Source organism: Pithys albifrons, chromosome 10, assembly GCF_047495875.1.
Source record: "Pithys albifrons albifrons isolate INPA30051 chromosome 10, PitAlb_v1, whole genome shotgun sequence".
NCBI lineage: Eukaryota > Metazoa > Chordata > Aves > Passeriformes > Thamnophilidae > Pithys > Pithys albifrons.
In genome coordinates this window covers 8,466,332-8,492,759 of record NC_092467.1, presented here as the reverse complement: position 1 = coordinate 8,492,759, position 26,428 = coordinate 8,466,332, and the positions used below count along the sequence as shown (strand labels likewise).

At 44.9% G+C, this 26,428-nt stretch overlaps 1 protein-coding gene across 12 annotated transcripts in view; it reads right to left on the bottom strand.

Moving 5' to 3' along the window:
* Positions 1 to 799: 799 nt before the first annotated feature.
* Positions 800 to 26,428, bottom strand: part of PRRC2C (proline rich coiled-coil 2C) — a 70,218-nt gene continuing 44,589 nt past the window's right edge. For 4 of the 12 annotated variants that reach the window (XM_071565423.1, XM_071565430.1, XM_071565425.1 and 1 more), the window contains exons 23-34: positions 23,219 to 23,308; positions 21,441 to 21,542; positions 17,303 to 17,510; positions 16,189 to 16,392; positions 15,209 to 15,330; positions 14,502 to 14,638; positions 12,401 to 12,635; positions 11,471 to 11,578; positions 9,290 to 9,508; positions 7,274 to 7,377; positions 6,024 to 6,150; positions 800 to 2,655 (exon numbers count right to left, since the gene is read on the bottom strand). In XM_071565423.1, coding sequence (XP_071421524.1) covers positions 2,395 to 2,655; positions 6,024 to 6,150; positions 7,274 to 7,377; positions 9,290 to 9,508; positions 11,471 to 11,578; positions 12,401 to 12,635; positions 14,502 to 14,638; positions 15,209 to 15,330; positions 16,189 to 16,392; positions 17,303 to 17,510; positions 21,441 to 21,542; positions 23,219 to 23,308 — 1,917 coding nt within the window. In that variant the 3' untranslated portion in view covers positions 800 to 2,394. The other 8 variants (XM_071565435.1, XM_071565427.1, XM_071565428.1 and 5 more) reach the window with 8 other exon arrangements.

The following is a 26,428-nucleotide window of genomic DNA, read 5'->3' as shown; positions in this document are numbered from 1 at the left end:
AATACATTTACAGGAAGCAGTGTCAACATTCACTCAGTTCCCCACCTCCTTCCTCCTTTCCCTGAATGTTCACTGCGGTTGTGCTGATCCTTCTGAAAAAGGTGATTTATCTGCAGTGTCACCTACTCGGAAGCTACTACTGCCCATCACTCATTTGTGGATCACAGCACCTTTTTTTACTCCATATTGCTGTGGTTCTATCCCCAAACAGAACTAGCCTGGGCAGAAGACTCATCCAGCCCCTCCAGAGGCTCAGGCTGCTGCTTCCCAACCCACAGCAGGGCTGGGCAGCAACACTCCTGAGCAAAGCTCAGCCTGCCCACCTGCACCCCCATACCCCTGCCCGGCTTTTCAGAGGGGCAAAGCCAGCCAGCACCTTCTCCCAAGGCAGGAATTACTTCTCAGAGACTAAACCCAAGAAGGTTCATGGTGTTTGGTGGCAGCTGACAGCGCCCTGCCCCTCCCAACCCCACAGCCCGGGGCAGGCTCAGGTCAGGGCTCTCTCTGGCAGGAACCCTCCTGCCTTCAGCCCCGGTGCTGTCAGGGTGTTGTCACTCACCAGCTGGGGACATCCGAGTGGCTCCTCTCTGGGAACAACCAGCGCCAGGCAGCTCTGACACGCTTCACCAGGCTCCTTCCATGGGGAGAGATGGAAGCCACGTCCCGGGAGGCTGTTGCTGCAGAGGGAAGAGCGTGACCGTGCCAGCGGCACCCGATGTGCCCAGCACAGCCGGAGCTCCCCTGGCACGCCGTGTCCGGGCACCCTGTGGCACTGCACAATCACCAGAGCACCCGGGGGCATTATTTAGAGAATACTTTATTAGTTTTTGTAATCAAACCCATGTAAATAAGACCGTACATATTTCATACAGTGCGTTACCCCTGTACAAATGGAAAAAAAAATTAAGTTTAACATTTCTAGACCAATATGGCTGTTAATTTCTGTACAATGCCAACTCACACTACAAGTGGGATACTTTTTTCCAAAGTTGACATCACAGCTAGTTTCCAAAAATTCAAATTATATATATATTTATATAAAAAGATAACCAATAGCGATTCACTAGGCATCAATAGCAGCAACAGCCTTTCCAGCTTCTGCAGTCATTTGAACAAAATTATACACATTAGACTTTCAACTCTTCCTTCCAAAAAATGTAGAAAAAAAAATCCCAGAAAAAACCAGCAAATTCTGCTACTGATGTGGTACCTGGTGCTTTTTATTAGCTTTTTCAATCATTGTCTGGAAAAAAACCTCTAGAATAACATTATTAAAAACAGCTCCAGTATAGCACAGTCACTACTACATATCATAAGCAGGTACAGGATATCTTACATTCACAGAAGTATCATACAGTACTGTCCTACAGCTAGAATACTAGAGGATACAATTAAAAAGGCATTTTATTTGACTTGATTCTACTTTCCAGCACACTGTGGGCAAGGAGGTGGTGCGATGCAGCTCTGATATGGAAATGCACCTTTGAGATAAACTCTGTTAGTCAGTGAGGTTTCTGTAACTCTTGTGGCACAGTTTAAGTGCTCGTTGCTGTATCACAGACAGAAACTGGAACCGTTTACAGACCACTCGCATCATATCAAGACACCGGGACAGGGGTGAACAGAACAAACCTGACTATTGATGCAACGAACCTTTTGACTCCAGGGGTGAGAGCCACTGAGGGGGCAGCGGGTGGAGAGGACACAGGTGGCCAAGTAGCGTTTTCGTATGGTGATCTAAATGCAGAATATTGTCATCCAAGCAGCAGCAGCCAGCAAAGCACTGCCCTCAGAGGGAAATTCAACACCACCACTGTTACTCTGTTACCTTAGGTCAGACCTCGCGTGGCAAAGGCAATGTTGCCAGCTTTATGGATCCCTCTGTTTATTACAAGATAGAAGCTTCTTAAGTCACTAAAAACTTAACACACATTACTTGGCCCAGCACCATCTTCAGATCTGCATGTTCTCATACTCATGGGTTGATAAAAAGATAAATAGCAGCTGAAGATCAGAGCCTGAAGAAAATAAGAGAAGTCATTTTGTCAGCCAGGAACACACCTCCTCACCACCACCTTCTTCCCTGCCGTGGCTACTTCTCCATTTCTCCACTGTGGGAAGCAGAAGGTGTGTGAGCCAAAACACGCGCGCACATGGAGAATGTGCACGCACTGAGAGCAGCCTTCATGCTGTCAGAGGATGCAAGCCCCCAGAGCCCAGGGGCTCAGCAGATACCCAGCAGTGTGCACCGGCACTGCTGATGGCTTCGGTGCCCCTTCAGGCTGCTCAGAGCCCTGCAGGGGGAGCAGGCTGCTGCCTAGGCCTCCAGGCCACAAATTCATGCTGCTGAACCTCGCCCACCCTCCCCTCTCCCCCCTCCGCGGGAGAACAGCTCTAAGATTTAGTTTCCTCGGTTTTGATTGCCTGAGGTTTGATTGGTCCAGTTCTAACAGGTTTCGGTGTGGCAGCAGGCGCAGGGTTGGGCTTCTCCTCTGTTTTGTCCTGGCAGACTCCTGAAGAGTCAGCAATTGCCTCAGTGGGTTTGCTCCCGTTCTCTTCCACTTTCTGGGCTTTTCCTCCTATGGGTTTGCTCTGCTGCTGCTGCTCAGAAAAGAATCTCTGGGTGGACTGAAGTACCTCTGCTCTCTGCTTTGCCTTAAGAGAGGGAGAAAATAAGTTGACTGGAGAGAGGCCATTGGAGTTAAGAGTGACTTCACAGAGTATTTCCTAAGCAAAAGGGGAACGACTGACAGCAGTGGCCAGACTTTCCTAGAAGGGCAGTGTCCATCCAGCTGCTTACCCAGATGTCACCATGTCTGGCTACTTGGCTCCTCAATAATAGCTTAACTTCATGCCTAGGCTTCCCTTGCTCTTCCTAATTCTCCCCCGTGAAAGAGGATCAAGGACAACAGTCTGAAGCATGATCTGACATCTTTTTATGTCACTACTACTGCAGACTTTATAGTACAAACACTGCTGAGAGCAGGCTCAAACTGCAGCTCACCCCTCAGCACAGGTCAGACATGCCCAGAGGTGTGTGTGTGCATGATACTCCCAGGGGCACGCAGGGTCACCCCAGCTGTCCCTGCTCCTGCCACGTGCGCTGCACCTCAGAGTGCAGTGGCTCTCACAGCAGCACAACCTGCTTCTGAGCACACAGACGTTTCCCTCCTGGGGCTCTGAACACAGACTTCAGAGGCTGCAATGGGGATGCAAATGAACCAAGTTCAAGGCTGTACTGTGTGTAAGCTGAAGCCTTATCTGCTTCCCACTCCAAGCATGCACTCATCCCAGGCCACACAAACTCCTGCCTGGCTTCCCTCCAATCCCCCCCTGAACCCCACCAGTAACCCTGACCTGCCCTGTGACAAGTTCTGGTTACAGCCCAACACTGTGCACACCAGACACTTCACACCAAGCACTTGGCTTTCCTGCTCAGACTCAGGCAAAGGAGGAGTTCCATTAAAAGTTCAATCTTTTGGAAGCTGCACAATTAAGCCAAATTCAGTCAAACACCTCTTTAAATTAAAGAGGTATATCTTAACACAAGGAACCCCAATTGCAATACAGTCACTAAGTCTCCATGTAGCTCTCCAAGCATTTTGTGCCTTTAGTTTTTTTTTTTCAGAAAACAGAGCTGGGACACAGACACAACAGGGGTGGACAAAACAGCAAAAGCCTGGAACAAGAGGCTTTGGCTCTCATCCTGCATAGTTGCTCCAAGTAACTCAAGCAGCAACAGAACAGAAAACAAACCTGTGAACTCTGGTGTGCAGAACAGCAGCAACAGCCTGATTTTACAGGAGCCAGAAGGACACCTGAAATCTTTAGCCCAGATTTCAGCCATGCCCTGAGGCTAAGGCTGGATGAGTCGACCACAAGTAACCAAGCCTGACACAGTAACTCTCACTCCTTTCAACGGTGTTTGCAGGGAGGTTCAGGAAACCAGCGCCGTGTATCAGCATTTGCTGTAACTGCCCAGATTCAATTCACAGTCAGGACAATATACTAAGCATCACCTGGTAAGCCTACAGCTTGCATGAACCGGTGGTAGAAAACTAAATGGGCCAACTACCTAGAATTTAAGGGGTTATGAATTCTCCTACAGCCACGAATCACTGGGAACAACACATCCTCCTGCTTTTACACCTCAGTGCATGGGTTACAGTGAATGGCAGTAGATCGAGGAGCTCCTAAGTACCATCTGTTCAAGCAACTCATTCTGCAGCAAACAGGCTGAGAGTCCAATGGTGTCCCTACAGATGTCCCAACACTGCAGTCCTGCCTTGGGAAGAAGAGTTTGCCTCGACCTGAAGGGTCCCAAAGTGCTGTAACAAGTTTGATGACTGTCATCACCTGCTACTGAAATGCAGCCCCGGGTTGAGTGGAATGCATCATGTACTGCATATTCCACCACAGATAATTACCACATGCATTTCAACCCACCGGGAAATGCGACTCTCGAGTCCCCAAGGAGCGAAGCTGGCTGGAACAGGAGGGTCTACAGTGCTGCTGGATGTGGGCAGTGAGGCAGGTGTGAAAGAACAGCTGGGTGTGAGGCTTTATGCCTCATCCACAAAAATCCAGGCCCTTGACACCTCATTGTCAGACTGCCTTGGGCAGCAACAGCAGCTCCACCACTGCTGACCACAGGGCCACTTGAGAAAGGAAGGTCCCTACAAATACTCCAAAGTTCTTGTTAAAGAACAGCAGGCCTTAAGGAAGGCCTGGCTACCGCTTTGGGTGCAGAGGCACTTTACTGCAGCCACACCCCTGCCCTAGGAGCTGCCAGACTGCACTGGGGGCAGCAGCACTGCTGTTCACATACTGACCTTCACGTCTGGTTCAGCCTTCAGCGCAGCCTGGGCCTGACTGCCTCTGGCTCCAGGTACTGATCCACAAGGACCTCTGGCCACACGTGGTAACTGAGGGTGGCTCATAAGGCCTGTGGTCATCTGAGACGGCATCTGACTATGCAGTGCTACTGGCAGCCTCTGAACAGGCGCTGGGAAGGTGTTAGTAAATGGGGCTCTTACCAATGGAGGGAGCAGGTTAGGCTGAGAGAGCATCTAAGTCGAGGAAAAACAACAAAAAGAGACAGTTCTCAATTAGAAAATTGCCAACTGGATTGCACGTTGGCATTATCTTAAAGGGGAAAAAGTCGCTACTCTGCTACGAAACAAATGCCAAGAAAATAGGCTTTTATGTTTAGAGAGGCCACACTTGAGTTCCAGGAAAAAACCAGCCTGGCCTGCAGTGCTGCTGTCCCTGAAAGCAGCACCAACAACTTCCACCCAGCGTGTAACAAGGGAGACCCTCACAAGGCAGTGAAAGGCAGCCCCAGAAAGGGGATGTAGTTTCTGCTAGTGGCAATCCAGAAATCACATTCTCAAGTCCTGCAGTCCAGCACTCCAAATGCTAGAAGAAGGACAGAAATAGCCTACATTTTTAGAGGCAACATTTCCTTAGCAGCCTGGTCAGAGACACCTCCAACAGGGATGCACCATCCTTGTAAGTTGTGCTCCCTGGAATGCCAAACCAAATCAAACCCTTGGCCATCAGCCCTGCCTTGTATGGACCCTGTGACCTCAGAGATCCTTTCCAACCTGAACTGCTCCTTCAGTACTGCAGAGCTGCAAATCTGCTTTGTCTTTAAACATTTAAAATGTGCACTGGGACCCTTCTGAGACACAAAGCTCCTCCCCTTCCCAACCGAATGATGATTTTGCAGGCCGAGGTGCATTACAGCTGCCTGGGGAAGCCACAACACTGTCTGTTCTACATCATTCACTTGTATTAAATTCCTCAGCACTCAAACACCACAAAATCAGCACTACTAGTTAGCAAGATCAGAGAGGTATTTTTTTTGCTTTGATCTTGAAATCGGCTTTCTTATACCATTTCATATTAAGGATTCCATTTTGTACCTCCCCATGACAAAGCCTGAGGAAACACAATAGAGTGAGAGTCACCAGGTCACAGAGAGAAACCAATCTGTTTGTAGGAAGCCACCAGTCACCTACCTGTGGTGCAAATTGTGCAGGAAAAGGCTGTGTCATTCTCACAGCAGCAGCTGCTGACTGGAACTGCTTCTGGTAGACAATGCTGTTCATTTTGTTGGACTGATTGTTAGGACTTGTAGAACTGGCCCTAAAGGAAAGAACTCCAGTCAAAATAACACTGCTTTCATTCAGAGGATGTTTCTGCCTTTAGTTACAACTTAACTAGAAATTCAGAATTTTTTTTCAGAGAGAAGAAATAAATCTCTTAAAGAAGCTGCTGTGAAGCTTCTTCTACACATAAGGTTCTTCTATATGCAAACAAACTCAGAACTTCAGAATACAAGGAGAAACCACCAGAAATATTTAGGATATGGGAAGATTCCAGGGTGTGTCTGTATGAAAGCGACCTTTCCCCAAAGTATTCTCACCACAGTCACTGATGTCAGGAGTGTTTCCCTTCCCATCCCTGCTATGAGCTTCAGTCCTGCCCAGTTACACTACTGTGGCAAGTTCAGAGCCTGTCACAACAGGTAGTGAACATATGCAGCTGCTTCCACTCTGACCTGCTGTTAAACCTTTCAAAATACACTTGAACAAATCTCAAGAATTCACAGAAAACACTCCTCCTGTTTTACTTGGCTAAGAACGTGACCCTGCAGTAAAACTTTCAAGGTGTTGAATCACCACGAATTACCTGAAGCTTGAGAGACAGTCTGGGGGCCAGGCAGCAAAGGGAGAGATCTCAGCAGAGTGTGGGGGATACAGTTACCACATATAAGTGGCAAAGCCACCAGCTGAGCTCCACACACACCAACATTGGGCTTAACTGAGGCTGTTACTTTACTAATCTCACTTGTGAGAAGGTTGCAGACCTTGCAACAACCCTCACTTCTCTAACAAAACCGCTGCCACAACTGCTGTGTTTTACTTAGAACACCACAATTAAGATAAAACCCCTCAGTTTTACCTCAAAGCAGATCTTCCCTGCCACTTTGGTGCCTTACTGGTACAAACCCAGGTCACTTCACATGACTTGTTTAGTTTCATTTCATCAAAAATATTTTTCACATTTTATTTCAGAGCTATGTACTTGTGTTTAACTAGAGCTGATGTGAAGGCCTACTGGAATGCTGCTTGTAAGGTAAGATTAAGGGCTGTACTTTGTATCAGTGGCCCCTCACCTCATACCTTTCAGAACTGGCTGGTCATGCATGACTAGGTACGTTTTCTAGCTCTGATTTCAAGGAATTTTGAGCTTAAGGCAGATTTACCGGAAGGGACTGGAGGTTGGAGTGGTACTTCTGCCAGTAACTGGTGGTGTTCCAGGTTTAACATCAATGCCACCTCCAAAGGCCTTCAGGTCCATTTCTGGTATCTGAAAAACACAGCACCTGACACATTAATTCTAATTAAAAAGATTACATTTGCTAAGCAGCTGGAAGTTCACCTCAATGAAAACAGGTCATCTCAGGGTGATTAAATCCTGACTGTAGAACAGCCTCTTATAATCAGGACAACCCCAACAACACCACAACCACCTCTGTGTACAACCTTCCTGCACAATCCAGCACTTGGAACTGGCTTTCTAACTGGATCCTCTGGCACCATTAAAAAGGGAGCTGAGAGTAACTTCATCTCCCTGGTCCTAAACAAAGAAGATATGTTTTGGAGTTCATATCTCCTTACCTGAGCTTCCCATCTCAAATACCACATGAAAATATTTAGAAATAATCCTGGAAAATGCTGAAAAGAAAAATGTCATAAAATAGTCTATGTAGTTCTATAAAAAACCCCAAAGCATTGCAAAAACAGAGCTGTCATTCATGCAAAAAGATCTCCAGACTAACAGGAGTAATGACTGCTGCACGTTGAACTGCAGATTCACTCAACAGAATAAATTAGTCTGCAACAGTGTATTTCCATGAAGCACAACAGCAACAACAAATCAGTTAAAATCAAAGGCTGTTTCAAGCAGGAACACGATGGAACTCTCAGAGCAGGACAGGGGAGTCATCTAAGGACACCAACGCACTGCAGTTCTTCCTCATTTTTTGCAGAAATGAGGGATCATTTTCCAGTGACTACTGTAGCAAGAAACACGCTGCTGCTTGCAAGATGGGCTCATGACTATAAAGGTGGAAAGATTTGGGCAGATCCCATCAAGCTGGAGAACTGCACGGTGCCAAAATCTCCACATACACTCTGGGGGTGACAGGATGATCACTTCATCCAGGTGGTCCGAAACTCTAGCTGCCATTACTGCCCAAGTTTAATTAACACTCCAGGGAGATTCTTCTTATCACAGCTGTAAACCACTGGGGGACAGTGGAGTCATTTTATACTCAAAAGCTCCCTAAAACCTGAGCCACAGGCTGCAGGGATTTCAGGTGCAGCCCCAGAGCTGGGTTACTCCCTGGGGTGGGGAAAGGCCTTGCTGTACCTGACAGGAACAGCAGCTGTGCTCATCTCCAGTGCTGTCACCCACTGCTCACCTGGGAGCTTACTGCAACTGCCTTGTGCTGCACACTATCCAAGAATCCCACGTGCCTGTAAATTTGTGACTCCATCAAAGACAACAGACCTTGTGATTGCACGCCAGCTCCACACATGCCCTCATTAGCAAGTACCTTAGCAGTGTCAGACAAAGGAGACAATTCCCCCATAGATATTCAAGTTTCTTACACTTCTTCAGAGTTAGTTCCTTACTGGAGCTGTTACTCAGGGACTTGCCTCAGCTGCCAGACCAGCCTTTTTATTTATTTTAATTACACATCAAAGGTTCTGCCTTGCATAAAATGCTATATTCTTAATATGCAGCTTGCTGAGTTTAATTCTGGTTTAAGGTCAGTGCTGATACAGAGTCCACTGAAGCCCTAAAACTCCACTTTGTTGCACTGGAAGCCCTTTAACCCACACAACTTGCTCTGGTATGATTGCAGAAACACAGCAATAAACATGACCACGACCAGAATCAGACACTAGCCCTGCTGCTCTAACAATGGCTCAGTACCATTTTCTACATGGCTTTTACACAAAATATCCCACTATTTCACAATGACACTATCAAAGCAGGTATTCCTACAGTGCCAACTGACTAGCACCAAGCTAGCCACAAAACCTGTACTAAACCTTTACAAAACACTCCGACACAGTCACTAAGGCCCTAATCTGGACTGGCTATTCTGTCTTCCCCTCTCTGCCTTTTAGAGTGGAGGCAGATTTCCAGATGTAAGTGAGCATGTGTTGCTGTGCTGGCTGTATGAACCAGCACACAGCTGCAGTGTCACCTTTCCAGTGGCAGCAATCATGCTGTGCTGAGTTCCCGCGGGGATCAGCCCTCGGAAGGGCTGGGTCACTTGTGCAGGCCTGCTGAGGCTCTGGGCAGGTGCCTGGGGCGGCGTGTGCTGCAGGGGCGGCTGCAGGGACTGCGGCAGCGCGATCAGCGGCTGGGCCGTGGATCCAAAGTTGGGCAGCGAAATCTGTGACCCTGGCAGAGGTACCGTCACCTGCAAAGACAGTACAGAATCACCAGTAACACAGACACAAAGGCCATTATTTAACTTCCATTGGTAGCTCTATGTTGGTATAGAAAAATCAAAGGTGAGCAATTCAGATCTGTATAGACCCTGTGAGACTGAAAGCAGCTGAGAATAATCAAGGCCACAGCTGCTGCAGACTGGTAGAGGAGAAATCACTCCCCAGGAGTTCTTAGCAACTCCCCAGAAGTTTCTCATGAGTACTCCTCAGGTTTCCCACACCACACCACACCGGAGATGTTCCTGAAAACAGTCAGGATGAGTTCACCAGAACACTGGACTTGTGAGATATGGATTATAAACAATTAAAATCTGCAGTTGGATGGTGTGAGATTCAATTTAGCCAACTGAATGTAGCCTTAACCCTGTATAAACCATGTGCAGTGTGTAATAAATGGCATTTGCTTGACCACATTGGTCTGGTGCGTGGTGTCCTTTTCCCTCCGTGTTATTTATTGTTTACTTTAGTTCTACAATTTCAGCTTTATTCAAGGCAAATGGCTTAATGAATTCATATATTTACCCAGAGAGCTGCAAGCAAGTAAGGTAATTTATTGTTCAGTCTGTCTTTATAAGCAATTCTAATGGCATTTGGGTCTTTGCTTTTCAGAAAAAATGTTGCAGGATATTTCCTAATGCCAAGATTATTCAACATGATTTCTCTGTATGAAGTAAATTTAGTTCAACTCAGAAAACAAATAAAGAACAAAATAGCCAGTTAGGGAGGGGACTGGATTGGCTTGTCTGCTTAGATAATTTTAGTCATCAAAGGACACTGTCTGGGATGAAAACTAGATTTAACTTTCCGTGAGTTCCAGCAAACAGCAGTTTGAGGTTAAAAACAACCCCAACAAACTGCAGGCTGTCCTTTGCTTGCATTTACAGAGTGCTGTGAGCTGAAAACACCACAGAGAGTGGTAAATGTGAAAAATACCACAGCAGGGACCTGACTGGCAAGAGTTACTGCATGTCCTGCTCTGACTGTCAACTCACAACCTGCAAAACCAAATTCTGAGTATGACTGGAGGAATGATCTATTTCCAAATGTGAAAAGCTTACCAGGATTCTTCTCTGAAGTTTAACAGATTAAAAGTACAGAGACAGTCAGGACTGAACATTTTAGAAGCACTAACCTTTCTAAAAGGTCCTTAAAACTTGATGTTAGATTTCCAAGAGATGAGATCAAATTTTTTAAGACTTTTCTACGTTTCTGTCTTGGCAACTTTCCATGCATATGAGGTAGGCTATTATAATAAACCAGTCCATCATAAGCCTTTTTTTAAAGTCACTTAAAAAAACTGAACCAGAAGATGGAAACCACTAGACAGTATCCTCTGAATATGACAGTGCTTGCAAGCATTAATTAACAGTTCCTTCACAAAAGAGGCATTTTACTGGAGGTATTTTACAGACCTCCTGATGCAGGTTACTGCCTTGGCTGTCCTGTTGCCCTGTATGATCACCTACCTGCTGACTCCTCAGTTATTTTCTACATACTTGTTATCACTGGCACATGCAGAGCTGCTGGGTTCCCCCTCTCAGATCTGGTGTCACCCATTAGGCTGCACAAAGCACCTGGAGTTTGCCCCTCTCCCTCCACCATCCCTCAACAAGGGCAGCACGTGCCCCAATCATCCAGCAACACCATTGTGCCAGTTAAATCTTTCCCCCTCCCTGGGAAATAAACTATTTAAGAGAAGGATGCCAGGGACAAATGATCAACATGAACTGTAGGCCACGCAACTTCTCACCAGTTCAGCTGGTTCAGTGCTGCTGCTGTAGCTCTCCTTTGCTATTAACTTGCAATTCTTGTGTTTTGGAAGAATTAAAGATTGTCTCAGCCCCTGCCTCCACCTCACAGACACCATCAGCCACCCACAACATGCGTGAGAGAAGAGTACAATTTAGGGAATTTACCATGCCATAGTTTACCTGCTGGAGCGCACTGGGAGACTGTGCAGTGTTGTAGAAGTTGCTCTGGCCAGGCTGCTGAACTTGCCCAGAGTAGAGGTTTGAAGCCTGAGTGAGCGTAGCTCTGGCCTAGGGAGAGCAAGAGACACCAGTATGTGAAGAGCATTCAGGACAGCCCTGAGGCAGTGCAGAACAGCACTCTGTACTCCAGCCAGGGCAGCAGAAACCACAGCACGGAATGCTGACAGCCTGAAGGCTGCAGTTTGTGATAAACCTCTCACTGCAGGCGGTAGAACAGCCCTTAATCATCTGTATGTATGGCCAGACTTGGTGAACGAAGCTTTGGGAAGGGCTCTCCCCACGTGCCCTTCCAGCCTGCACAGGGGATTTTTTTAGGTGAGGCTCAGAGTGCGCAGAACTGGCCCCATCGTTTAAGTCCTGAGGTCCATCTGCCACGGCCGAGCGAGCTTGGACAGTGACAGTGAAGTCCTTGGGACTATCACAGCACCCAGTACTGACCGGGGCTGACCCTGCTGAGCATCCGAGATCTGACGGGATGGAATGGCAGGGAGGCTTTAACTGCCAGGGGATGGTCCCACTGAGACTCGAACTCAGGTCCTTGGGATTCAGAGTCCAGAGTGCTCTCCTTTACACCACAGGACCGCCCTTTAATCATCTACCATAACAGAAATCCAACTTGAAGCTCTAATTAATGACAGAAGTGCAAGGAGCCCTGTGATTTGGGGAACAAGCCTCAATTCAGAGATTATGCTAATGTACCTTTACAAAATGAAAAGAACATTCTTTTCCAACTGTCTTACTTGTCCTGTCACCTTGACTGTTATCACACAGGGGGACTTATCCTGAGCTGAACAAGACTTGATTTACTGCATCAAGCATATTATCTGTATCAAACCACTGCACAAGTTTTGCACTGGGAGCAGTCCCCACCTGCAGGATGTGTGTGTCAATGAGCTGAGAGCCTCCCAGTCCTGAGGCTTGACCAAGCTGATGCTCGTATAAGATAGGGATAGGCTGTGTATTAGAAGTCTGCTGGAATGCCAGGCTGGACTGTGCCTTAGCCAGCTCCTGGTGCTGGACTGCTGGGAAGTTGTGTAAGGCTGTACCAGACAGAACCACTGGTGATGGCTGGGACAAACCACTCTGCATAAAAGCTTGCTGGGATCTGCAAGAGATGGGAATGTCATACATAAAAATTCTGACACAGCTCAGCAATGAGCCACTTTAAACAGGATTAGACAGTTTAGCTCTATTGAACACATTTTCACCTGAAAAACGTACATTTTTTTCTATTTGTTCTGCATGCAACAAAATAATAGATGCTACAAGAGGCCACAAAACAAACATTAAGGTTTTTTTACTAAAATCTTTTATTATACTTAGCTATTTAGATGTACACGCTAAAGTAGTTCAGGGATAATTGCAACATACAGAAGCTGCCAGTTGTTATTTCCTGTGTTGTAAGGTAGGATGGCAGGGAATGTGAACAGCTTCACTTAGTCATAAATAAACTGCTTTGTTCTCTTGACTCCACAGATCTACACAGTCCAACTTTTAATACTTACAGCTTAAATCAATGGACACTGACAACTGTAGCTTCCAAATGAATGTTTTAGTTTCAAAAGACATAACAGCCTTTAATTTTAAGCAGATATCTAATCCTTTTGTCACCCACATGGGGAAGCTGCCGCTTGTTTAAAGAACAAAGATCAAAGCCAGAACAGCCAAGCACCACAGACAGGTTGTCTTAGTCCATCAGAAGTATCTATGCAAATACTTGCATTGGGAGCCATCTCCAGACTGGAGAAACAAGAGTTTTTAACTAAATGCCCCTCTCAAAGCTCTGGAGCTCAGAGGAGTGTTTTTGATGTACCAACACTTTATCCCATGGTGGATACAGATGAGCACAGCACTGGTCCTGCTGGTCGTGTGCCTGCCTGACACAGCACCTGGGTTACACCTGTTCTGTACCTTTCCTTCCCTGCAGAACACTCTTACAGTCGTACTCTGAGCATTGGAGGAACTTTTCCAGATTGTATGCAGAGGACTGCCATCAGTGTAACCAAAATTTTTTTTGCTGTTGTTCATTTTTCACCTTTGGTTGTAATTTTTTAAACTAGCAACTTGTACCTCTCAAAGCTTACCCTCCCCTGCACCCTTCCTGATGTGGGAAAAGTACTCATACTCCTAGAACACCATTAATGCCATGTTTGTGTGTGACCACATCAGCCAGAAGCATTTATTTAATCTGCACCACATGCCAAACTGATTGTGTTTCTGCAATTAGCCAACCATTGCAACAGCTTTTGTCAGCTGCGGCAGGACAAGCAATATTTGGCCCCACAAAGTCAGCCAAGCACGAAGTCAGGATACAAACATGGTTAATTAAGCTCTCTGTGGCTTCAGTCTTCTACATTGCAACAAGTAGGTTTTTCTACAACCCATACAAAACCCTCTAATTAAATTTCCAAAGAAACTTCCTCAAAGTGAAACCAACAACAGTTATCAGAATTGCACTGCTGTGAGACAGTTTTCATAGGAAGTGCAAGGAAGCTTTGGAAAGGCTGAGTGGAAGTTTGTCTGGCTATCAATGCCATTGCAGAGACACTGGTCTTACTATTATCTTTTGTAGCAAACAGAAATATTGTGAAAAGACCCTGCTACTCCCAGACATTTGAAATTAAATTTTACCATCGATGGAGTTCAACTAGGATTTCCAAGTGTTTCAAGACTCCAGTGTTGGTTAGCTTAGAAAATAAATTACTGAATTAAAGGGACAGATTTTTTCTATTCTTTTCTAAATACTGCTGTTTGCAGCTTTTTAGCCTGGATTCTTAAAGATACAACTATCAGGCATAATCTGTACAAGCAGACTAGCCAGACAATCCACATAGAGAGTTCTCAGACAACACAGACTTTATAGAAAGCAGGAAGACAAGGCAGCTGTGGGGCCCAGAACACAAGTTGGCAAGGAATCAAGATCAACACATTCTGCCACTCAAAGCCCAAGAAATTTGCATATGCTACCTACCTGTAAGGTTGTAAGGAGGAATTGAACAAGTCCTGGGCTTGTGAAACAGCTGGTGCTGCTCCTAAACTCAGCTGAGCTTGATGCTGTCCTTGCAGAGGTGCATAGATGGGGATGGGGATCTGTTGAACTGAAGCAGGCTGCATGAAAAAGAAAACATTAAATATCCAAGGACAAAAGCCATGTAGAAAAGCTACAGTTCAACGTGTGCCAGGGTCTGTGTAGCATGAAGAGTAAACAGAGAATGTCAAATCCCAAGGCTGCATGCACAGATAGTACTGCTGCCATTAAGAAAATTACTTTCTAGTTGAATTTTGCACTTTTCCTTGCAAACAACCAGCAGAAACTGCATGATCATTCAGGTTTGCATGCTAAACAACTGCACGAGATTGCATTTAATGTTGTACTACACAAGCTGAGCAAGCCTGCACTAACATGGCCACAAACATGTCCTGTGAATATGCACTTTCACATACATTTGTGAAGGAAAGCTCCTTTTCTCAACTTCTGTGACAAATGCTTTCATTCCCAGCTACTTCAGAGATCAAACACTGCCTGTGTGCATCACAATGAAACAGCAAGGGCAGCTATGACCTCATTTTTTGCAGTCTTTAGCCCCACTCTCCGCTGCCTCCACTGGATCATTAGTAGAACTTTAAAGGCACTATGGACAGGGAGGGGAAACCAGAGAGTAAGAAATTCCCAAATACCTGCGAAAGCCCTGGTTGAAAGCCTTGCTGCTGGGCCAGAGAAGGTGGTGCCAAACGTGCATGTTGGGTGTTGAAGAGATGACTTGTGTCCATATAAAACGCTGGGATTTGAGCTGTAGTACCTCAGGAAGAGCAATACAATTAGTATCTGACTCCAAACATCTCCCTGACAGAAAGGTTTTCATCAAGAGTTAGAGATGCAGCCACTGACAGTGCCCCCCAGTGTGAGAGCTACCAGAGAGCCGGGGAGAAGCAGCAGAACTGGAGAGTTGGTGCCCAACCAGCTTTTCTGTCTTTTCCAATTCACCCCCAGAATCTATCAATCTGACCCAAGCATCTCCAATCCCATGCAATTCTGGGAGGATGAGCAACAGATTCTGGCCAAAAAAAAGGTGTTTGGGTGAAGGAAAAACATGTTATGCTGTCATATAATTTAGGGTAACCACATGTAGGATTTTAAGAAAAAATGTCACCATTCTGATTTCCTGTCGCATTTTAAGAAAGAAATTAAGACTAAATCATTCTTAGTCTTGAACAGTGATTTACATTTCTGCAACAGAAAAATGGAACATAAAGAGATTCAGACTTAATTTCCTCAATGAACAGAGTCCTATCTTTGTACTTACTGACAGAAACTTGCAGATTTAGAGTAAGACACAATTAGTGAATCACAGAATCAATTGGGTTGGAAAAGACCTCCAAGATCATCAAGTCCAACCCTTGGTCCAACTCCAGTTCCTTTACCAGATCATGGCACTCAGTGCCACAGCCAATCTCAGTTCAAAAACCTCCAGGGATGGGGAATCCACCCCCTCTCCGGGCAGGCCATTCCAATGCCTGAGCACTCTCTCTGTAATATTTGCTACAGAATGCTTGACATCATTCCGTCTTTCTGCAGAGAAAACCAGAACTAAATTCGACTTTCCAGCTTCAGAACTCCAAAAAAGCAGACATGGCTTCTCAGCCCCAAACACTATTACCTGCTGCAGACTGAGAGACGTAGACCTGGGGACTTTGCTGCTGCTGGGCAATGAGGGAGGGCATGCAGCTCAGCTGGGAAAAGTGACTGGCAGAAGCCAGGCTGCTCGTCTGCAGCTGCTGGGGCTTCACTTTACAGATGTTAGGAGGGTCAGAGGTGCTGGCAGTCTTGGTGCTCAGGGAAGAGGTGGTGTATGTCCCAGCTCCTGCGAGGAGAGAAGCAAAGGACACGTTAATCGGAGGTATTTCAAAGCCTCATCATTCAGCAAAGTTTTGGAGCAGCCACGCAAGCACAGCCAGAGCTGGTACGGAACACTGAACCTAATAATGCAGCTATTTCCATCAACATACGAAAAACAAGGGAGACAATTCTGTTAAGTTCACTGTAGGAAATGCTGCAACCATAATACATGTCCCTTCTCAGGCACAGGAACAAAGAGAATTGCAGCAGCAGGCACATTGGTTAGTTATGCAACAAAACACTGCAGCAAACAGTGGCTGAGCCCCATGGTTGAGCCATACTCTTCCAAAAAAGGGTTTTCCTCAAACCCTTCAGCTCAGACTTGGGGTATTCTAATATTCCAAGCCATGAAGACTTAACCAGGTATAGCCTCTTCTGTTTGCTGCCAAGAACCAGGTGGCAACCAGTGCTGTTTGTGAAGGGCAGTTGGACATTTGCTCTGCCTTTCACGAAGGAGTTTTGGTGTGAGTTCTTGAGGCTTTAACTCAAAAGGCAAGAGCACAAAGGAAAGTAAGATTGCAATTAGCTGGATATTAGAACTATCCTCTGCTCCAAAAATCTACTTAATTTTTGCCTTTATTCAGCTAAACAAAATGAAACCAACAAGGTAGCCAAGAGAAGTTTACTCCTCTTTCAAGTCCATATAAGTAGTTTAGGCAGAGAGACATCTTAGTATTATTTTCAGCTGACTGAAGTGAAACAGGTGAAGTATCTCCTTGCTAGTTAAAAGGTATGTGGGAAGCTGCTGCTCAGATCTAACATTCCATACTAGCGTAAAACATGTTAGCTTTGCATTTAACAACTCCAAGTGGAATCCAATCTCTTGGAAAACAAGGAACAATTCAACAGGACACTACAATCTCAATAGGTGGTACCTGAGAGCGAAGTTGTGGGTGTAACGGAGGCCACAGGAATAGGGGGCATTGATGCACTAGAGAAGGAGCTGTAGGTGGCACTGCTTGGCCCAGTGTTGCTGCTGCTGCTGCCGCCGCCGCCAGCGATGGGAGACGCTGCCGAGGTCACCGGCGAACTCTTCTCCCCCATGTTCGGGGAATTCTCCCACGCTTTGCGTGCAGACTCCATCTATTTAAAAAGAAAAGAGGTTTCCTCACCTATTAGGAAGTTTCAACAAGTCAAACAGTCTTCCTATTCTAACAGTTCTTTTTAGTCAAAAGGCAGTTTGGGCTTCATGCGAGTCTCTTGTCTAAAAGGCACCGGAGTCGTGCAACTCTGTGCATGCAAAAAGCATTCAGCCTAAGTTGGAGCTCATCATCTGTTCCAACTGCACACGTGCACAGTTCATCATCCTAACACTCAGGGCTCAAAAGAGTTCACTCACACTAATTTGGCTTGGTTTTGTTTGACATGAAGAGCAAAGACACAGTGAGCAAAAGAAAGCTAAAAAATCCCCTCTAAATATTTCCATCAAGTCCTTTGCTTACAAGTTGCTTGGACCATTTAAATGAAACAGCCCTTTGCTTTCTGGGTAAATCATCCACTTTTGAGTGACCACCAAAAATATCTACTGCACACTTCACTAAACATTACAGTAGTCAAGTTTAGATTTCCAAAGCAACTGGTGCTCAAGAAGCAATCATGAGCTGGCACAGCTTGTGCACGCTGCTTTACATTAAAGCTAAAACTGCTTCATGCTCCTTTACTTCTATAATAATTATGAGCTCATGTCTTGCACAGCAAGGGAGATGAAACTTCAAATACTCCACACACAATTATATTCCAACAGAAGTGGAAAGAACAATTGTTTTACTGCAGCCAATAAAATCTAATTAGATTAGACACACAATACAAAAACCTAAATTAAGACCCTTCTGAGGGACTACTGAGAGGGATATATTGATGTTCAGACTACACTCACTAATTTAAAGGCTCAAACACAGTCCATGGATTTCTGTACAGCCTCCATCTGTCTCCAGCTGAAACAAAACATTTGCCAGCAGAACTGGATGCCACAGACTAAAATTGCTCACTGGAAGTTTCTCAAGGTCACTGGTGTCTTTAGTGGTGTATATAAAGGGGCAAGTACTCACCAGCACCTCTGATCTCACTGTCTGGATCAAGAAAGTCTCCCCTAACTGGGACCTGCAGCCTCTGTCAACCTACCCTGCTTCACATGAGTTAGGCACAGTCTGGGCATGGCTGACTAGATGCTTCAGATGTGACAAAATATGAGAGAAATATCAGAAGACGTGGGTAACAGGTGATCCACACACACACACACACACACACACACACGTGGAAAATGTGAGTACTCTATTCCTCAAGAGAGTAAAGGGTGAGGAGGAAAACTTAGTTACACACTGAATCCTTTGGAGGCAAGTCACCTATCTTCATTTTTGAGATCATCTTCCCTGGCAATCATTCTCTGTATCTCCTACACAGCATTTTCTTCCAAATTGGTTCTGATTCGTACACACAGGGCAAACTTTAATATTTATTACTAACCTGATGGAAATTATTTTGCTTCAGTGTACTGCACTGGCATTAAGAGAAAGTGAGTAAGTACCTGTGAATGTGTGAATAGAGGTGCAGAAGCTTCTACAACATTCAGTGAGTTTCATGATGTCCTGCAGAAACCATTTACAGCTAAAGCTACACACTGCATTTTGTTATATATAGGGCATGTAGCAGAGTCCTGAGTCTTCTAACAGCTTTGCTATTAGAGAGGTCCTTAACAACCTCCAACTTTGTGAGCCAGAAAGAGGATGTGAGAGAGGTTGGCACACTGGGAATGTCTATGCAGCACCACCTACAGACCAGATCTGAAGGAGGAAGAGGCTCTTAGTGAGGCTGGGGATAGCACTGTGATTCCACTGCTCACTTTCTTATGGGAGAGGAGATCGTGGTTGCTCGAGGCTGCTCTTCACTGCCGACCCACTGCAATAATGGTCCAACATCCCCACTGGAGACAAACCCCAGCATGCACATCCTCAAGTGCACCAAAGTCTAACTGACCAGAAAGTCAAGACATGTCAGGTTCTGGATCAGATCCTACACAGGAGCTTCAGATGAACTCTCAGAACACGGAAGAAGGCCAGGCCAGTTTAAGATGGCTTTGGACTTTCTTTTGTTCAGTTCCTTACCTACCAACTGCCCTGTGAGCCAAGCCCTTAAGAGGATGTCCATCTCAGTAAAGGTGTCTTTAGCAAGTTATTCCAAGGAAATGAGAGCTCAACAAGCCTTCCCACCTGAGCACGTTCTACCTATACCATGGGAGAATGATGCCAGATAGGGGGGGTGATTGGGGCCGAATTCCCCGAGTCTCTTCAGCTCTCTGTGACAGGGGATGAAGGAAAGGGGAGGTGCAAGGATTAATTCTTTATGGAGGCAGAACCTGGAGAGTTTGTTCTTTGAAGAGATGGAAGGAAATGCTTCACTCTCTTCGGCTCCAAGAGTATCTTTAAAAAGAAGCAAGGATTATACTGAAGAGGATGACAAGGAGCAGCTCTGCTCTGTCTGGACTAGAAGGCCTGCTGTGAAGGTGACGGGCTCAGCATGTGCTTCCAAACAAGCTTGTTGCCTTCAGCATTTGTGAACAAAGGGCAGAGCTCCAGTGGCTGGAACAAGAAAATCAGGGAGAAGGTGCTTCCCAATGCCTTTCTGTTCAGATTTTGGTCAGAGGGTTCTTCGAAACAGCCTCAAAACACGAATCTTTGACATATTTTGTTACCACACACCCCAAAATCATCATCAACTAAGAAACCACTGACACCAGGAGAGCAGGAAAAGAAACTGCAGAATGAATGACACGAACACCACAGTTTACTTCCCAGTTGCACAGTGTCACACTCCTTGCAGTAACATTCCCACCTGTATTACATGTGGTTTGGCTCTCCAGGTACTAAACAGAGCCTGCTGTTCTGGGACAATACTTTCAGATGCCAGAAAGTCACATTATACCAACTTGTTACACAAGAATGCAACAGAAAACCAGGTTTTTGTTAATCCCTCTCCAGTCCTCTCCCCATTTCTGCTGGTCTATTGCTTCAGAGATGTTATATTATTTTAGGAAATAAAAGTGTTAACAAAAGAAAAGCAAAGTTTCAACAAGAGAACATTAATATCTATCATCTGTAGGGAACACAAGCAAGCAGCTGTAAAATGATGCCAAGTGAGGTAAGTCTCACTGGGATTGACAGGCAAGTTCCTCCAAAGTGTTAGTTCTGCATCCAATCTCTAGCTTGAGTTCTTCTACAAGTTTAGAGAACCTAAGTGCAAGCACCACTCCTCCTCAATACTAGAAGCAGCAACAATGCTTCTACTGGTTCAGTCACCTGCAGTCACAATCACAAAGCAGATCTAGGACACCAAAAAAAGAGAAACACCAACAACTTCTAAAAATACAGTAGCAAAGCTAGAGCCCAACTCTGTGTTAGTGAGTTATACAATGCAGCCCAAAATCCAACAAAACAGGAAAACACCATTCAAAATACTCTACACTGGAGCGCAGAAACAACAGAACATTTATAACACAACCAAACATGCTCTGACTCACTAACGTAACTGCCCTGCAGAGACACCAACACACCATCTACATTTCACTACTTGGAACCTCAGCCATCCAACTCCAAACCACGTTATCACTGCACCAAAAACTTACAGCTAAGAAAATCAACCTCAGCTTACCAAGCAACTCCTTAAAGCCCTTAATACCAAACCAGGCAACTTATCTTAAAGCTAAACTCTCAAACCCCTCAGTCAGGTTCTGATGGTTTGCCATGAGCACCATGACAAAACACTAAAACACTGGGATCTTGGTTTTCAGGGCAGGGGGAGCCAAGATTGGTTGAGATGCCAAGTGTTAATGCAAAACGGGGTTAGAGATTTATAATTTAAATGCATCCTTCGACAGAGTCTTGTTTCAGCCATCCATTTATATGCAAAAGCAGTTCAGCAGAGGAAACAAAGGGAGGCTCTAAAAAAAGGTACCAGCAAGTTCTCCATTAATTTTTCCCCTGCATGCAAGAAAACACCTTAGAGGGATGTGGTACATACCTTGAGGGTGAGGTCGACGGTAGCGGGAGAAACTGGAGTTAGGCTGGAGCTCTGCTGTAAAGTCTCCCTCCTAGGGAGGGGAAGGGTGTGGGGCAGGGGCACCTGAAAGGCAGGCAACACACATCACATTCTAACTATATCTACTAGAAAAGCCCCAGAAAGCAAAGCTCAAGCTTTATCAAATGAGCTACAATTTCTTCAAGGCTTGAGCATTTGGCAGGGAGATTCTGATAAAAAAAGTGAAATTTTGGTAGGCAGGGAAAGGCCATTCAGCAGGTGTGAAGATGTTTCTCATTTCTTTAAGAGGCTGAAGACTAAGGTTCTAAGGTATCCACATCCTCTGCATAAACAAACACCAACTGCCTGTTTTGGGATTTAATCTCCAGTGCCATTTCAGTTTCCTGATATGCAGAAATTCTTCCTGAGCCAAGTCTGTCCTTTTTTGTACCAAAACAGTACGTGGGGGCTTCATGACCTTGAGTCCTGAAATGTAGTTTCTGAAAAGAGGAAGCTTTTATAGACCTGCAATGTCACAGGACCATGAAACAAACTAAACCAGATTTGCCATTCAGTAACTGAATTCAGTTATTTTCTCTTTCAAAAGATGAAAGATGTGATACTTGGGGAAATAAACTTGACATAACAGTATTGCTGTCTTTGCCTATGAGAACACCAGTGGATTGCCCAGAAGTTTCAAAGGAAATGAATCAAAAATACTGCAGTGGACACTCTTACTAGAGCCTTTCCTGTCTCCATTCATAGCACAGCTAATGGACTTTCACTGGATGGGATAATGCTAATCCAAAAGACAGATACTGAAGCTTTGAAGCAGGGGATGGCTCAGATCCTTTGTGACCAGGAATCCCTAATTCCTGTGTTAGAAATTCAGCTCCAACATCCACAAGGATAGGATGTCATTAACACAAAAAGAATTCAGTCTTCCACACTAACCACCAAAGCCACAAACCACAACTCTACCAGAAAAGCCAGCAGAAGAACAAGAAGCTCAACCAGCAATGCTTTAAAATGATGCTGCAGTAAAGCTGAAAAAGCATTTTTAGATGGAATTCACGAGACATTCTCATAAAAAACAGATCCTACTGTATGATTCCTCCTTCCCCAATCAACATGTGACTCATCTGAGCTGATTCTTTTTCTTCTACTCAAACAACAAAAATCACAAGATCCAAGCTCCCTGATGTCCCTCCACACTCCAGACAAACTTGTTTTGCTACAAGTCACAACCCAGCTGGTTCTCTCAGCCACTATGCCACACTCACACAGTCAGGATCACTGGCTCTGAGGACTGCAAACATCTCACCTCCACAGCAACTGAACACATGAAAGCCTCCTGCCTGCTTTCACAAGCCATTCAGTTGCTGTGATTTCAGGCTGCAGTTCAAAACTGCTTTGCTTGTTAAAAGCCTTTCTCCAAGCTCAGCTACTGGTACCAGGGTCAAGGCCCAACTGCTGCCAAGAACACACTCCCTTATTACACCTATCTTTGCTTTTTTAGAATCATCCCTATAAACATCTCCACCTTCTGTGCTCTTTAGCTCACTGTGATTGTTCGAAAGACATGAGAATACCTGAAGAATTCATGAACAGGTACTAAGCAAACCAAATGTCCTTCAGAGTAAGATTACTGGGTAACACAGCTAGTTCACATGAAAGGAACCCTGCTGACTTGTTTACTGAAGGCACTATTTGGTGCTTGACAGAAGTGTGAAAATATTTTCTTGTCTTCAAAGTCAAGGCGATCACTGCAATGGACTTACGTTCGTCACCAAAGTCTCCTCCATTTTTGTACTGCTAGTAGCCACTGTGTTAGGATGAGAAGAGGGTGTAGTGTAGTCTGTTACAGACTCCTGTGAAGAAAAACAATTCCATTAAAATATCTCCCTTACCTAAATTAAGGCTCAGATTTCTTGGGCAGGTGTCAGCCTTCCTACTCCAGGAGGAGTTCACCAAGCAATAGAAGATTAGAATTTCACACCATTTTTCCTTCCCTTAGAAGGAAAGTCAAGCAATCCTTATTGCTGACTTGCTACTGAGGTCAAAGAGTTTTCGGGAGTTCAGTTTGCCTCATGACCTCACAATGTACATCTGGAGACAAGTCAAAATACAGTCTGTAAAGCAAGGACATTGAGAGCAATGTACTGCCTGGGCACTCTAATACAGAGCTGTGCTGGAGCAACCAATGATCACCCAAAATGCTTTTAGCACTTTTAGCTTACTTTAAAAGTAAAATATATTGCCCAAAAGCTTTCTGTAGTTTTAAATAAATACAGAAATTTCCTGCTGTGACAAGTAAGGCCCTCCATGTTAAAAAGAATACAGAGGGATGGTTGCAATTTGCAAAACAATTTTCTTTGCTCTAAGTCTTGCCTCAGAAAGCCACAAGACTCAAGATTCTCTGGATGGTGCAGGCTGCCTCCTGATTTCTACTCTGGGTAGTGCCTTCAAAGAATAGCACTGAGGTGTCCAGTCTACCCAGAGGCTTTCCTTGAAGCTTATTTGTCACAGTTAAATGGACCTTACTCTGCTCAAAAAGCAAGGTCCACTTTCCTGGCCCTTGCTGTAGGCAGTGACCAGTTGAAGGTACGAAGGGCCTGAGGAAAGTGCGTCCTTGGATACTGAGAGAACGACCCACAGTGACCCAAGAGGGCCCTGGCACTCATGTGACCCTGCTCAGTGCTGCTTTGCAGCCCTAACCACTGTCACCCACTGAGTGTGTTCTGGGCAGGCAAACAGTGTCAGCAGAACCGCCCCAGTGACCCTGAGCCACCCAAGAGCCACTCTCCACTTTCACTGGTCTGAAGCACAGGAAAGGCTCTGTCACCTACAGAGAACCAAACACCACGAAGGAACCAAAGAACAAATTAGCAGAACTACTCCCGAGTGCCTGGACTTGGCAACACATAATGATTCTGAAGGCACAAACCATATAATGCTTGGTTAACTGCATCCAACCAGTATGGCAATATTAAAAAGTGCACTTAATTTACTCCTCAAGCCTATGGCAATGTCTCCTGAAATATAACTGAAGCACTGAGATACTGACAAACAACAATGAATCTTCCTTAAAAGGAGGAGCTAGTTTTGGTAAATGACTATGACAAGCTAAACCACAATGGGGTGAGAGAGAACACAAGATGCATATCAACTTATTTTTGTGTTTCTGAAGACAACAGAAAACTATTTCCTCCATTTAGTTACTTTCTTTACTTGTCAAACTGGTGAAATACAAGACACATGATGGTTCCCAAAATTCCAACCACCAAACTGCAAGCTGCACATTTGTGTGGGATTCCAACAGGCAGCCTCAGATGGGATAAACAACATAAGCACACAAGGCTACTTTGATCACAAGGGCCTTCTAATGAAGTGATTAACTGCCATCCTGGGATTTTTAGGATGCATAAGAAAGAAGAAGTTTTTACTGTAACATTATTAAAATTCCTTCAAGGTTTGGATACAGTTTTACAGCGTCTCAGCACTAAAGTTCCTTACAAAAGAAATTAGATCAAGACTAATGGCAGCTTTCTCACTTTGCACTCACAGCACAAAATCCTCCTTTTCACTAGAATTAAAACCAGGCCACTCTCCCAGCCCTGGTGCCCTCAGAAGTGCATGCACAGTGCTGAAGCATCCAACAAGGGTGGGTGACACGCTGAACATGCAGACAGGACAATGCTGCAGCTGTAAGGACACCACTCCATAACCTGTACCATCATCACCATCCTTCATTTCCTGGTACATTAAGTCCAGGAATCTGTTGGATATGGCTTAACACTATAAGCTTTTGTAATTCAATCAAAGTGATTCTCCTGCACAACTGTTTGACTGAAGAAACCAACTGATTACTTCATTACAAACTAGTCACAGCCAGAGCAAAAAGCTGCTCATGCTTTTTTTTTGAAGTTATTTATATCTGAAGAAAAAGAACAAGTAAACTTTTTACAACTACCTACTTCTCTCTTAAAAAGACCACAAAATCTCAAGTGACTTAATGAACAAAGGACAGGGCAGACCTCAGAGCTGACCTTGCCGTAAAGGATCAGGGTATTCCACAGGATTAATTAGCTATTTGATCCATAAATCACCCAAACTAGAGCATAAAAGATACTCAAGATTATCTGAAAAACATGCTGTGTCCTTTTGGACATGATCTCTGTAAGACACAGCTCTTAACTACCTGTGTTCCTTGGTTCCCACAAGCCAGTATTGATCGTTCCTATGACCTGTGAGCTACAGAACTTTGGACATGGATGGGTGGGCAAAGGCAAGGGGGGTTTTACCCATTCAGAAATGCATACATCAGGTTGCCTCTACTATAGAAATACTGCAAAATCCAAGAGAAAGAGCTGCAGTTGCTCCTGAGCATCATGCTTATGTCCTAAACAAACATCCCACCAGGAGGAGTTGATTTATATTTATACAGTTTCTATGGTAGAACAGTCTTGCATGATAAAATGCACACGCTCTCATCAAGATGTTTGCTTTGGAATGGATGGGCTACTCTTACAAAGCTTCTGAAGGACAGCTGGCTTTTACAGACATCAAATACAACAAGCTTGGAAGCTGAGAAGTTACCTCTGAGAAGGATGTTAAAGAGCATCAAAAAAGAAGTCATTTAGGCTTGCTGAAACTTCCACACTTGACACTGAAACAACAAGTTAAAGATGGCAACACTTCTTCCCTCATAATGAGCAATGGAAAGAGTACAAAGACAAGAAAAAGCAGTTCCAATACACAAGAACTCCAAGGCCAGAGCACTATCTGAACTCCTTTTAAAAGCCACTTGAAAGAGTAGTAAGGTTTATTGTAGGTTTATTTCTGAAAAATCAAGATGAAGGTTACCTTATTCAATAAATTTGCAGGTTGTCGATCAACCTTCAGAGAATTAAATATAAAATATTATCACTTCTTTCCAAGAAAAAAAACAACTTACTGATGCTCCAGGAACTACTCAAGACAGAGAAACT